This window comes from Lithobates pipiens, unplaced genomic scaffold, assembly GCF_037356315.1.
Source record: "Lithobates pipiens isolate NorthernLeopardFrog02 unplaced genomic scaffold, aLitPip1_a1.2 Scaffold_8, whole genome shotgun sequence".
Classification (NCBI taxonomy): domain Eukaryota; kingdom Metazoa; phylum Chordata; class Amphibia; order Anura; family Ranidae; genus Lithobates; species Lithobates pipiens.
Window position 1 is genome coordinate 536,081,020 of NW_027507903.1, and position 14,999 is coordinate 536,096,018.

The 14,999-nt window shown below is 44.0% G+C and overlaps 1 protein-coding gene across 1 annotated transcript in view; it reads left to right on the forward strand.

The window, feature by feature from the left end:
- Positions 1-571: 571 nt before the first annotated feature.
- The window catches only part of LOC143960748 (uncharacterized), a 45,074-nt gene continuing 30,646 nt past the window's right edge, over positions 572-14,999 (forward strand). Inside the window, exons 1-3 of the mRNA XM_077469589.1 lie at positions 572-685; positions 3,338-3,536; positions 12,654-12,833. Coding sequence (XP_077325715.1) covers positions 3,359-3,536; positions 12,654-12,833 — 358 coding nt within the window. The 5' untranslated portion in view covers positions 572-685; positions 3,338-3,358. The remainder of the gene's footprint in view (positions 686-3,337; positions 3,537-12,653; positions 12,834-14,999) is intronic.

Below are 14,999 nucleotides of genomic sequence, written 5' to 3' on the forward strand. Positions count from 1 at the left end.
TGTGTACTGCACTTAGAGGCGCCTTTTTCCTTTTTTTTTCGCTTTCCTCTATGGGTGGTTGGATGGAAATGGACCGCTTCTCTAACTGTCATTTGATCCACCAGATGGATGGGAAATCCCATCTGCCTGCTTTTAGTGGACACGATCGGCTCGGGTATTTGTGGGTGTCAGCAGACACATGTTTGTTGACATCCACCACTCCATAGAGGGCAATGGGTGGCGCGATCGGTCCACCTGTGTAAAAGGGGCCTTAGGGGTTTTGTTTTGCCCCTGGATGTGCTGACAGTGGATTTTGTTTTCTGCCTCTAAACTTCTATGGAGGGGTGTTTAGAGGAAGAAAAAAATGCTTTAAAAATGTTGTGTATGCATGAGCCCTTAGGCATGCGTAAATATCATCAATAAGGTTCTGGTTATAAGTCCTCATATGTATGATTAGGTGTGACTTGATGAATAAACTGCCTCCATAATTATGGAAGTTACAGGAAGACAATAAACCAGGAAGAGAATAAACCGGTAAGACACAAGTTTTTCCGGGCAGAATTGGGCTGTGTGCATTCTTACATAACAAAATAAATTCCAGCATGAGCTGTCTCAACATATAAATGTGTGTGTGTACACCCAATAGTACAGGTGATTGTCTTCCCAGCAAAGGATCAGACGGTTCAGGACGCTCTATAGTAAACAGGTAGGTGTCTGATTTAACATTGTTTTTGTTGGTAGATTCAGAAGCAATGGTGATGATTTACTAAAGTAGTAAAGAGAATGTTGGCTTTGAAAACAGTATGTTCAATGTGTAAAGTGTATTCCTATTCTTAAAGGGTAACTCCACTGTTGTGGGAAAAAAATTGCTTATAAAAAAAAAAAATTAGCACATACATTTGTTATACAAGCCATGTTGTAATTGAATGCTATTAAAAATTACCTTTCCTTTTCAATCTGCAATGCTGTGATTTTCGATAAAATTCAATGAAACATTGCAACCTGCAGGCAGGCTATACAAAGTTGGTAAATAGAACTTCCCCAGATCTTTAATGTCCTCCATCTTGCCTAACAGAAGCCTTGTGTCTTCACTGCCGGTTTCCTACTGCGTATGCGCAACTTACGCTCCGCTTTGTGCATGGGTCGAACTTCTGGCTCATTTCGCCACGGCGGTTAAAACCAGGTACCCGCTTCCTCCCCCCAAAAGGTGCCAAATGTGGCAGCAGAGGGGGAGGAGGCAGACCAGCGGAGCTTCCCCTTTTGGGTGGAGCTCCGCTTTAAGTGAACAGTCTGGTGAACCAAAAAGCTATTTCTTCACAGCAACGAAAAGTATGAATCTTCTGTTAAAATCCTTGCAATGTACATTGATTACCCAGATGGGTTTGTAGGTTAACAACAAAAGCGGAGTTACCCTTTACCATATAAAATCATACACCTTGAATAGGAGTGATTGCTAAAGCAGGCTAGGTTCTATGACACCAGATATTCCATGATTAATTCAAACCATATTATGTCACTATATTACATTCTATCCATATTTTTAACTAAATCTTTATTACTTGTAAGCCATGCCCCCACTGTTACCTTAAAAGCTGAAGTTTAATAAAAATGTTCTTGGTAACATCAGGGAAATATATTACATCATAGTGCAGAAGGCATCTTTGCACATATTTAACAGTTTAACTCAAATCCTATGAGATTTCATAAAACAGTCATTACGGTGATCTGACAATCATTTCTATGTATCCTTATTTCATATGCACATGATACATTCTGACCACAAGTTGAGAATATGTATCTCCATATTAACAAACCTATAGATTGTTTTCCCCAAAGTTTGAATGCCTTTGTCTCACCTTACAATCCCTATAGAACTGGGGTAGGCAATCTTTCAGAGGTTGAGGAGATCTACCTGGGCAACATGTGGGAAAACAAAGTTCCCCAGTATTTACCCAGTATTTAGAAGTCCATAACACTGTTTTGATGATACATTTTAAAAGCAGCAGTGTTTGGTCACATCAGCAGGCTTGCCACTGCATTTACAATTCAAAATCAAAACAATGTTATGGACTTCTGAATACTGCATTCCACTATATAAGCTGAGTTTACTGTTAAAAATAACTGTGAAAAGCAGGACTCTGGTGGTATAAAGATGTTCGTTTGCCGACATCTAACTCTAGGCTTACTGCGGACAAGTGCGGGTGTACCAAGATGGCCGCGAGGCAACGTCATTTTCGCCTGCACAGGGGCAAGCAGACATCTTGTTACACCTATCAGAGTTTTTCATTTCACACTTATTTTTAACAGTAAATGGAGCTTATAAGGTGAAATACAATATTTAGAAATCTGACTGACTTTTTACATGTTCAATTTTAATAGCAGCGGCAAATCTGCATATCTCACAGGTTTGCTAACACCTCTGATTTTATAATTCAACATGTAAACAGTCTGGCAGATTTTTATATACTGTATTTTTACCTTATGAGCTCTGTTTACTGTTAAAAATAAGTGTAAAATGCAAAACTCTGGTGAGTGTAACAATATGTCCGCTTGCCCCCATTTTCAGTGTATCCTTACTGTGGAGGAGTGAGGGGTGTAGCAAGATGGCGGCGAAGGAACGTCACTACCATTACAAATTCTGACTGGTTGCCAAATCTGATGAAACACCGGCGGAAACAGGGAGAAGCATTGGCACAGCCCTGATAGAGATCTACCCGTCAACTTCCTGCGATTGACGGGTTGCCGAACGGCTAGAAGGACCATCAGTCAGGCTCCCAAAAGCCACCACTAACCAGTTGATCCTGGTTAGGGTTTTATATGATATGTAAAGTGAACGTTATTAAATAATGTAAACTTTATTCACTTTGAATAAATCATGCGCATTGAAAATTAAAAAACAAACAATCATGTGTATGATTGGATGACTGAAATACAGCTTCGTCCAAGTCACTAAGATCAGTGGGCACTCAATTTGCTAAGTGAATATTCTCTATACCTTTAAGAAATCAACCCTTTTATTCTTTAAGTCTCACTCTCACAGGCGTGTCTGATCAGTACACTCATGATATGGCCAAGTCTTCCAGCCCAGTCTGTCTGTGTTTGAGCCATGTTTCTGTCTGGTACAATGTACACTCAGGGATGCACGTAAAGACCCACAAAGATCTGTGCGGTTGTCTGCTTGTCATTGATTTAAACAGTCTGGCTACGCGCATCACCTGTGCATTCTGGGTGGGTTAATGTGGCACTCTGCATCTGTGTACTGGCCAATATGCCTATGTGAATGAGGACTTGCAGAGGGTTTTTGGAAGACAAGTCTTATTTTAAAAAGCTAAAAACATTTTCATTTTTTTCTTTAAAGCTTTTTTTTAGCAATAGAAAAATGTCTTCCATTCAACCAGAGCTGAATTATTTGATGGCCTACTGGAATATGCCTCGTGTAATCACATACCCAACTCCTCCATACTTAACAATTCGGATGAACGTAGGTCTTCATCAGGGTCCTCCATTACCAAGACCTAGATTGTTGTTGGATATGATCAGAAAGTTTTCAGCAAGAGGTAATATAATGACTTATACCATATATACACACACACACACACAGCCACACACACACACACACACACACACTCAATAATTCATGAAAATATAATCACACAAATAATGCTATGCTTTTTAGTGTTATTGTGCATTTTAAAATGAAATTCCAGCCAATGACATTCTTTTGTCTTACAGTGTAAAGTATGCCCAACATGAAAAACTTAAACTACCTCTACTATTAACCTGCAGCTGCAGTCACTCAAAAACAATATTGCTAAAATCTAACCAAACTTATGTGAGGCTGTGCTATAATTTAAAAAATACCCTAGTGTATTCATAAGTAATATCAATAAAAATACTCAATGGGCAATGAAAATTTAAAATAATAATAAAACTTATCAATGGTGTCCTCTGTCATACAATCCATTTAGTGTAAGTCTCCAAGCACTTTTTGGAAAAACACTGGCATTACAGGCATTATCTTGGTCCTTTGCTTATCAATATTAGCACGTGTGCAATGTGTACGAGCATGAGCAGGTATCTGCACTGGCCTTTTAGTGGTGGAGGTCCAGTTTACCTTACAGTTCCCCTTAAAATCCATATGAGACCCAAAGGGCCTGGTATGGACTGGGGGGACCCCCACACCCTTTTCTTTTAAACATTTTTGTATTGCTGGCATTCATTTTTCTATTGCTGGTGGGGAAGCCCGCTGACAGATGATGACTCATCGGTTGTTAAGGACTCGGGTGGCCAGCTTCCTGGCCCGCTGCTTAATAACCAGCTATTCTTCACACAGAATTCGAATTGTTCTTAAAAGTTGGAATTCATTAGAAAACGAATAAACAAAACTATTTTTAATTGCCTTCAGAGATTCGGATATATCCGAATTTCTGAATGACCATAAATTTGTCTGAATTTGTATTTGGACCGAAACAAATTGCACGTGTCTTATTTCTAATACACAGCATGTACATACAAAAAAATGACACCCCAACATACAGTCTGCTACTCCTGGTTATGGTGATACCACATGTGTGAGACTTTTACAAAGCCTGGCCACATAGAGAGGCCCAACGTGGACAGAGCATCGCCAGGTGTTCTAGGAACATAAATTACATATTACACTTTTGAAGGCCCTGGAGCGCCAGGACAGTAGAATTACCCACAAAATTACCCAATTTTGGAAAGAAAACATACCAATGTATAGTCTATAATAAATCTTCTGAACACGTCATTTTTTTCCTTACGTTTTTTGAAAATGTGGAAAGAAAATAAAACCACTTTTTTTTACGCATTTTTTACAGCACAGGAACTGATGAAGATCCACTGATAGGGTGGCACTGATGAGCACTCACTGATGGGCACTGTAGTGGCACTGGTGAGCACTCACTGATGGCACTGTAGGGCACTGATGGCACTGTAGTTCACTGATGAGCACTGATAAACACTCACTGATGAGCACTGATAAACACTCACTGATGTGCACTGTAGGACACGGATGTGCAGTAATGCACTGATAAGCACCCACTGATGGACACTGTGTGGCACTGAAGAGTGTTGTAGGACACTGATGAGCACTGTAGTGGCACTGATGAGCACTACAGTAGAACTGTAGTGGCACTGATGAGCATTGATGAACACTATAGTAGAACTGTTGTGGCACTGAAGAGCACTGTAGTGACACTGATGATCAGTGTAGTGCATTAATGTCCAAAGTCCTGCCCGTGGGCCAATTGCAGCCCGCGTTCTGGATTTGAACGGCCTGCCTGGTTATCTGGACATATATATCGTTTGTGGCCCCCCACGATCTCCCAGCGCCAGGGCCACAAAAGATATGCATGTCCAGATGCCTTGGAGGGGACAGGGAGGAGGCGGGATGAGAGCCGTGCAACAGGAGTATTTCCTGTTTACACAGCGGCCTCTGTAATAGGAAGTCCAGTTTCCGGAGCTGCCATTGGATGACTGTTCTGTCTATCAAAGGAGGCAGGACTTCCTATTAAAGAGGCTGCCGAGAAAATAGGAGTTTCTCCTGTATGTTATCTTTTGTTTTTTTAAATCTTTTATTTATTTCATAAGACAAGAAAAACACATCTTTTCCTGATATTTGAAAATATATAAAGTAATAATGTCAACAGTTCAAATATATATATCAGACTTAAGTCGATCCTCTAAGTCATATAATTTCAGTCCTATATATAACATAATGGGCCTCACCACCATTTCCAGCGATCAACTAACACTTTTGCTCTATTTCTCCATACCTAGGTGTCTATTCCAACAAATTATACCCTGTTGCCACATATGTCCCAGTACTTCTTGCCTCAAATTTTTCCCCCATTTAATACCCCAAAATAAAAAGAAAGAGGAAAAAAGGGGGGAGGGGTAAAGACCCCTCCCTCTCTCCAAATAAAAGAAAGTGGCGGTGGCGAACGTGCTCCCGTCATAATACTACTCAATCTCAAGAAATTTCTTCAAATCGTTTTTCTAGATGGTCCCCTTTAGGTTACCTTTGTTTAGTCTACCATATTGCTTTCAAACAGGGTTCGTCCCTCATTGGAAAAAATATATATATTCCAAGGTGTCCAAGTCTTAATATATTGTTCCTTTTGATGACGTTTTGTGAGGATTAAATCCTCCATTTTATTAATTTCCTCTACTTTTTTGAACCACATACCAATGGATGGTACTTGTGCAGATTTCCAACATAGAGGAATACATGCCTTACCAGCATTAAAAAGATGACAAAGGATTGATTTTTTATCATTTCCGCTTGGTATATTAGATGCATGAAGAAAAAAAAGAGCTGGGTCATTTGGAATTAAGCATTCCGTAAAGTTTTGAGACATTTGTTGGATCGTCTTTCAGAAATATTCTAATTTTGGACATGACCAGAATACATGTAGAATTGTTCCCCTATCCTCTTGACATCTCCAGCACTGATCCGATAGCAAGGGATATATCCTTTGAAGTTTTACAGGGGTTTGATACCATCTGGTAACCACTTTAAAATTTATCTCTTGTATCCTGGTACTTAGGCCGCGTACACACGCGCGGACTGTTGGCCCAACCTTGTCCGCTGAACAGTGTTTGGGCGGACAGTCCGCTCGTGTGTGGGCTTTCAGCGGACAGTTTCAGCGGACAGTTGGACGGACAAGGTTTTACGGAAATTCCGAAAAACTGTCCGCTGAAACCTTGTTTCAACGAACAGTCCGCCCGTGTGTAGGCTTGTTCGTCAAACAAAGTTCCGCGCATGCTCAGAAAGGATTTTCAAGCCGAAAGTTATAATGCAGTGTATAGGACGTCGTATTTTGCGTCCCGTCGTACGTGCCGTTCACGTCATCGCGCACGGTTTCAGCAAACTGTTCGTTCGTCGTGTGTGGCCATGTCCGTCCATGCTAAGTTTGAGCGGACTGTTCGCTCAAACTGTTGGACGGACAAAGTTGGGCCAACAGTCCGCGCGTGTGTACGCGGTCTTATAGTAGATCCGTGTATAAGACTGATAATGTGTGCTGTGAACTTACAACCAATATCCATCTCCCATGCCCTAAGGCATGGCAGCTGATAATTCTCCGATGGAGTGATCAATAGCGTATATACAGCCGATAATGCATGTGACATTGCCCCCTCATCTGTACAATAGGTCTCATCAGTGCTGGGACAAGGCCATCTGGTGCCCAGGGCAAAGATGGCAACCTGCGCCCCCCCCCCCCGGGTATAAAGGAAGAGTCAGTGTCCTTTCATAACCAGAAAATGCTTAAAACAATACAACACTACAATACAATACTGTAGCTGCAGCCCGTCGTAGTATATGTACTGTGGCGGGTCGGCAAATGGTTAAATTGTAAGTTCACTGCACCTCTGGATCCCTTTACAATACACATCACCCTGCACCTCTGGACCCCTTTACATTACATAGCACCCTGGACCTCTGGACCCCTTTACATTACACAGCACCATGCACCTCTGGACCCCTTTACATTACACAGCACCCTGTACCTCCTAGACCCCTTTACATTACAAAACCCCCTGCACCTCTGGACTCCTTTACATTACAGAGCACCCTGAAGCCTTTGGGTTCACACTGGTGTCCTGGAATTTGTCACAGTTCTGGCATATGCAGTTTTTCTGCATTTTATCCCCATTTTTAGCTGCAGTCCCACATACTTCTATTAGCTTGTGTAATTTTACTGTGTTTTCTCAAAGCACACCAAAGATTCGGTATAGAGGACAATTGGTGCGCTTTCAGAAAATGTTGCAAAAATGTGTAACCTAATAGAAGTCTGTGAGACTGTAGTGAAAATGGGGTTAAATGCAGGAAAACTGTTTATACACCAGCACCGCAACACATCAGTGTGAATCCACATCCTGATTCACATATATGCGATGCAGGAATCAGCGCAATTCCAGTGTGGATTCCTGCATTGCATGTTGCTTGTCGGCCATTTGCGCTGCCCTTTGCAAACTGCTACAATTGTCAATGTAAAATTAATGACACCCCCAGATCGGTTTGCAGATCGCAGTGAGAACTGTAAAATGGTGCAGGAATCGGATTGCATAGGTGTAAACACCCATCTAATCCGATTCCAGTGCAGACCAAAAAAGGGTCCTGCATTGTTTTGGTGCAAATACGATTTCAGCCATACAGTTTGTATGGCTGAATTCGCACTGCACAGACATCGCATGTGATTTGTACAGCAATGCGGTGCAAATCACATGCATGTGATTTGCACCGCATTGCTGTACAAATCACATGCGATGTCTGTGCAGTGCGAATTCAGCCATACAAACTGTATGGCTGAAATCGTATTTGCACCAAAACAATGCAGGACCCTTTTTTGGTCTGCACTGGAATCGGATTAGATGGGTGTTTACACCTACACCTATGCAATCCGATTCCTGCACCATTTTACAGTGATCACACTAGTGAAAACCCTTGCTAAAGGAACATGATGGGGCCAACTATTAGCATAGAGTTAATGAAAGACTCTGCTGGAGGACAACAGAGGAAAGAGGGGGAGTGAAAGATTTGGGAGAGAGAGGGCAGAGTCTGGACACAGGGACAGTGCTGATAACTCATTTGGATGTTCCCAGGCTCACACTAGTTCCGTCGATGGCTACTTGTTTAAATAGTCCTGCTCCCACATTCCTTTCAGAGGCAGTACATGGGCTGCCTCTGAAAGCATGGACAGGACACAGAAACAGAGGGGAGGGAGGGGGCAGAGCAGATGCAGCCTCTTCCATCTCTGTGGAGGGGGGGGGGGGAGGGTTGTACTTGCTGGGCTGTTAGAATTTAACAGAGAGTGAGACGCACAACATTGTGACTATGGTCAGTCCGCCTGAGCTCTCTCAGCGATGTCAGCATGTCACATCACCGCTGCACTACCAAGCCTGTCCCGCTCTCACTGTTTCATACAGGGGAGGATGGGGGAGCCACCTGACACCCCCCCCCCCAATGTGTGGCACCCAGTTAGTACACCCCTGCTGCGCCCCCTTCCTACAATAATTTGCTCGGCCCAGGGCATCTGTCCCTTCTGCCCACCCCTTGTACCGGCCCTGGGTCTCATACCTAGTATGATTTTGACTGAAACTATCCAGGGAGGGCAGAGATCTTAAGAAATGGGTCAACTGTAAGTCTCTCCAATGATCCAGTCCATAGATACCCGTTTTATCCATAAGTTCTATCATGGACGGCCACTTATTATTAGACAGGAAATGAGATGCCTGAAAGTGACAGTTTTACTTATTGAGTGAAAAACTGGATCTTGGATTCCTGGAGGGAACACTGGGTTCACCGGGATTGGGTACAATAAGGAATATGCTGACGTGAGAGAGTATTCTGTAAAAAGTGACCTACATATCCACACGGTCAGCCCTACCAGCGGATGTTTTTTTATATCATTTGGAATTAACTAATGGCACCATGGTGTCCTGGTGAGTAAGATACTACTCTGGGCTTGTTCCAATCTTGGCCATAGTTTCGTTTTTTGATGACGATTCCAATCAATTCGCCTTGTTAAAGGTATCCCTTGTTGGTATCTCCGTATATCGGGTACTGCCAGGCCACCATGAGTTTTAGGGTGTGAAAGTTGTAGTCTGTTCAATCTCAGTCGTTTATGAGCCCAGATAAATTCAGAGAGCATTGTTTCCACCTGATCAAAGTATTTAGAAGGGATGTGAATCGGTAATGCCTGAAGGAGATATAAGAATTTGGGAAGGATACACATCTAAAGCCCCATACACACTATCAGATTATCTGCTGACTTTTTGCCTTCAGGTTTACCAAAACCATATAATATGAGGACAAACCTTAGGAGTTTCAATGTGTATGCAATCAGGCAGGCCCTTCTACTACATGGTTTTGGTAAATCTGAAGGAAAAACTCAGCAGATAATCTGATAGTGTGTATGGGGCTTTAATGATGTTGCACCTCCAAATCCACAAGTGTAATCCCACATGCCATTTATTAATTAGTACCCTTGTATCTTTTAACAGGTGGAAAATGTAATTAGAATATGAGACATTTTGGGAGGTATATTTGTCCCCAAATATCTCAACGCGGTTGTTGTCCACTTAAATTGGAAACTACTCTGAAATTTTACAAGCTCAGGATTTCCTATCCCCACTCCCATCGCCTCTGATTTATTGAAATTAATCTTTAAATTTGACAAGGTACCGTATTTATTGAATTCACGGAGGAGCATCGGTAAGGAGATTATAGGATTCGTGAGTGAGAACAGCATGTCGTCTGCATATGCTGATACCTTCTGTTGGGTGTCCCCAATCGTCACTCCCCCTATGTCCAGATTTAACCAGACCGTGCATAGAAAAGGCTCTAGTGACAGAGCAAATAGGAGTGGCGATAGAGGACATCCTTGTCTCGTACCATTTTTAATCATAAAGGGTTCCGATAGTAACCCATTAGCTCTGAGGGTTCTGAGTACAATGTGCCTATACAGGAGATCATGGCCTCTCCAATCCCCATATATCTCAAGACCGCCACCATAAATTGCCAATCAACCCTATCGAAGGCCTTCTCCATGTCAGTTCCTAGAAATATGCACCAAATATGATCAAAGTTGGAATGTGCCCTTGGATTCTGGTAGCTATCATTTTCGTGAAAATTTTAAGATCGGTATTGCGCAACGAGATCGGCCTGTAGCTACCACAAGCAGTAGGGTCTTTCCCCTCCTTATGTATTACTGCTATGTATGCCATAAGTGTATTGTGAGGGAGTGTCGTATCGGAACCCAGGCCATTAAAGAACTTCAGCATGAATTTACCAAGAGACGTTAGTAGGGTCTTGTAATACTCAATGGTGAAACCATCTGGTCCTGGGTCCTTTCCTTTTTTCATGTATCCAATCGCTTTTTGAACTTCCTCCAATGTAAAGGGTTTGCCTAATAGTTTACTTACCTCAGATGTTAATTTAGGCATTTGAGATTTAGCTAAGTATTCTTTTGTCTGAGTCAAGGAGGGGGGTCTTTCTGAAGATTATATAAAGCTGAATAATATCTTTGAAACTCCTTCACGATATCCTTAGGGAGGGAACGTTTTTGTCCATTTGGTGATATTATATGTGGTATATAATTTCCCAAGACCTGCTCTCTCAACATCCTGGCCAGTACCTTATCACATTTATTGCCGGACTCATAAGATATTCTCTGACAGATTTGTATATGTGCTTTTGCTTTGAATAACATTAGATCTGCAATTTTTTTCGTAGGATTAATAATTCGGACTCTAATGAGGGTATTTGGGCATGTTTATGGTGGGTGCTGCATTCCTGGCAATTGTGGGTGCTATATTGCTGGCCATACTAAGTGCTGCATTCCTGGCCATACTGGGTGCTGCATTCCTGGCAATGGGCACTGACCCTTATTTTGCTTCATAGTTCTTTATTTAAAATGTAAGTTTTTTTTTCCCTGAAACTTCCCTCCTAAAGTGAAGGTGCGTGTTATATGCCAGTAAATACGGTATATGCAAATAACACGCCCGAGATCAACTCTTTACTGACACACAGCCACAAAAGAAAGATAATTCTTGTTGGGAAGTGTATTAGTGCTTGGACGAACACACAGACCAAATTTTAATGGTTCAAAGAATGTCAGGCAAAATGGTCAGCCCTCACGCATATTCACTTCATCAAATCTGGCCCTTGTTGAAAAAAAGTTTGGACACCCCTGGTGTAGTGGCACTAATAAGCACTGTAGCAGCACCGTAGGACACTGATGAGTACTGTAGTGGCACTGATGAGCACTGTAGTGGCACCATAGGGCCCTGATGAGCACTGTAGTGGTACATTTGAGCACTGTAGTGGCACTGATGGACACTGTAATGGCACTGTAATAGCACTGTTGACACTGTAGTGGCACTGATGGCACTGTAATGACACTAAAGGACACTGTAGTGGCACTGTAATGGCACTGATGAGTACTGTAGTGTCACTGATGGACACTGTAAAAGCACTGTTGGACACTGTAGTGGCACTGATGGCACTGTAATGACACTAAAGTACACTGTAGTGGCACTGTAATGGCACTGATGAGTACTGTAGTGGCACTGATGGACACTTTAGTGGCACTGATGATAGTGTAATGACACTGATGGACACTGTAGTGGCACTGTGATTGCACTGATGAGCACTGTGGTGACACTGATGGGCACTGTGATGGCACACAGGATCATGCCAACTCACATTGCTGCAGTGTTTCTCTCTCCTCTCCTCACACTGATACAGCATATAACGGTGTCCCAGAACTAGCCGGCCACGCTACAGACATCATAGTGCAGTCGGCAAGTGGTTAAATAAAAAATATTACAGGGCTGTGTTAAATTGTGTCGATTATATCTGCCTACAGTTCAGCTTTAAAGCGTCATGATTATTACTGTTGTTTTTTTTGTTTTTTTTAAATGATGGGTATCATCATCATATTATTTGCAAGGGCCCTGTTTGAAGCAGATTCGTGTTGGATTTTAAAAAAACATTTAAAAATTGTTAAGATTTATAAATTTGTTACTAAAAATAGGCCATCATAATGTGGAATTATTAAACTGAGTACTATAACTGTTGTATGTACAGTATGTATTAAAAGAATAATTACTTAAATGACCACTATTTTTTGCTCATTTCATTTTAGATAGGACATATTATAGGCCCGATGAAGAGGAAAAAGGACAATCTCTATTACCTAAAGAGGAAGTCTATAAAATAGGAGCCAGTCAATCATCTCAAATTCATGATGATGGAAACAAATGGATACTTTATAATGCCACATCTGGACTACTGGCCTTGCCAAAAAAAAATTCAGAAAATGGAGGTCAGTTTCTTTTTTTTATTTTAATTGCTTTAAATATGAAATTAATGTGGTTCTAAGGATACAAAGTCTCCACAATAAACTCCCATGATAGGTTCTCTTATTGGGCAATGTGTGTTTGTTTTTCAGCAATATAATCTCTAAATACAGGCATACCCCACTTTCAAGCACACAATGGGGTTTATTTACTAAAGCTGGAAAGTGCAGAATCAGGCTCACTTCTGCATAGAAACCAATGAGCTTTCAGGTTTTATTACTAAAGCTTAAGGCCGCGTACACACGCGCGGACTGTTCGCCCAACCTTGTTCGCAAACAGTTTCGGCAAACAGTCCGCTCAAAATTTGCATGAGCGGACTTGCCCACACACGAGCGGACTGTTTCAGCGAACTGTTTGCCAAACAGTCCGCTCAACTTTTGAAATGAACGGACTCGCCCACGTAAGGCGGAGGCAAATCCGCCCATTTCGAGCGCGTGTACAGGTAGGCGGGGCCCGCGAAGGAGACGTCGCGGGCTCCGCCGCCTGGAATGGGCTTAAAGGGGAACCCCAACGCCGAAAAAAATCGGCGTGGGGGTTCCCCCAAAGTCCACACCAGACCCTTGTCCGAGCACGCTACCCGGCCGGCCAGGAAAGGGGGGCGAGCGAGCGCGCCCCCCCTCCTGAGCCGTACCAGGCCGCGTGCCCTCAACATGGGGGGGTGCCTTGGGGAAGGGGGGGCCGCGCGGCCCCCCCACCCCAAAGCACCTTGTCCCCATGTTGATGAGGACAAGGGCCTCTTCCCGACAACCCTGGCCGTTGGTTGTCGGGGTCTGCGGGCGGGGGGCTTATCGGAATCCGGGAGCCCCCTTTAAGAAGGGGGCCCCCGGATACCGGCACCCCACCCTATGTGAATGAGTATGGGGTACAATGTACCCCTACCCATTCACCTGTGAAATAAAGTACAAAAAAAAACACAACACAGGGGAAAAAATATTTTATTGCACAGCTCCGGGGGTCTTCCGTCTTCGGGGGTCTTCTCGCCGGACTCCTCCGCTATGTGTGTGTAGCTCTTTTACTAGCGGAGGAGTCCGGCTTTCTTCCTCCCCGCCGCCGGCCTCTTCTCCCGACTTCGGGGGTCTTGTCCCCCTCTTCGGTTCTTCTGCCGGGCCACCGCGCCTTCTTGTAGCTCTTTTGCAGGCGGTGGCCCGGTCTTCTGTCGCCGCTGCCTTCCGTTCTTCTGTCGCCGCCTTCCGTTCTTCTGCCGGGCCACCGCGCCTTCTTGTAGCTCTTTTACAGGCGGTGGCCCGGTCTTCTGTCGCCGCTGTCGCTGTCGCCGCCTTCCGTTCTTGTTCTTCTTCTTGTTCTTCTTCTTCTTCCCCAGGAGATGTTGACACGTCGCTCCCTCCGGCCGGAATGCCAGAGCCGCGCTGTGCGGTCACTTATATAGTGACAATGGGGCGGGGTCACATGGTATATGTCACATGGGTTGGTCACATGGGTTGATGTCACATGGGGACTATGACATCGTAAGGGGGCGGGGTCACCATGTGACCAACCCATGTGACATATACCATGTGACACCGCCCCATTGTCACTATATAAGTGGCAGCGGAGCGTGTCCCTGGCATTCCGGCCGGAGGGAGCGACGTGTCAACATCGCCTGGAGAAGAAGAAGAAGAACAAGAAGAAGAACAAGAACGGAAGGCGGCGACAGCGACAGCGGCGACAGAAGACCGGGCCACCGCCTGTAAAAGAGCTACAAGAAGGCGCGGTGGCCCGGCAGAAGAACCGAAGAGGGGGACAAGACCCCCGAAGTCGGGAGAAGAGGCCGGCGGCGGGGAGGAAGAAAGCCGGACTCCTCCGCTAGTAAAAGAGCTACACACACATAGCGGAGGAGTCCGGCGAGAAGACCCCCGAAGACGGAAGACCCCCGGAGCTGTGCAATAAAATATTTTTTCCCCTGTGTTGTGTTTTTTTTTGTACTTTATTTCACAGGTGAATGGGTAGGGGTACATTGTACCCCATACTCATTCACATAGGGTGGGGGGCCGGTATCCGGGGGCCCCCTTCTTAAAGGGGGCTCCCGGATTCCGATAAGCCCCCCGCCCGCAGACCCCGACAACCAACGGCCAGGGTTGTCGGGAAGAGGCCCTTGTCCTCATCAACATGGGGACAAGGTGCTTTGGGGTGGG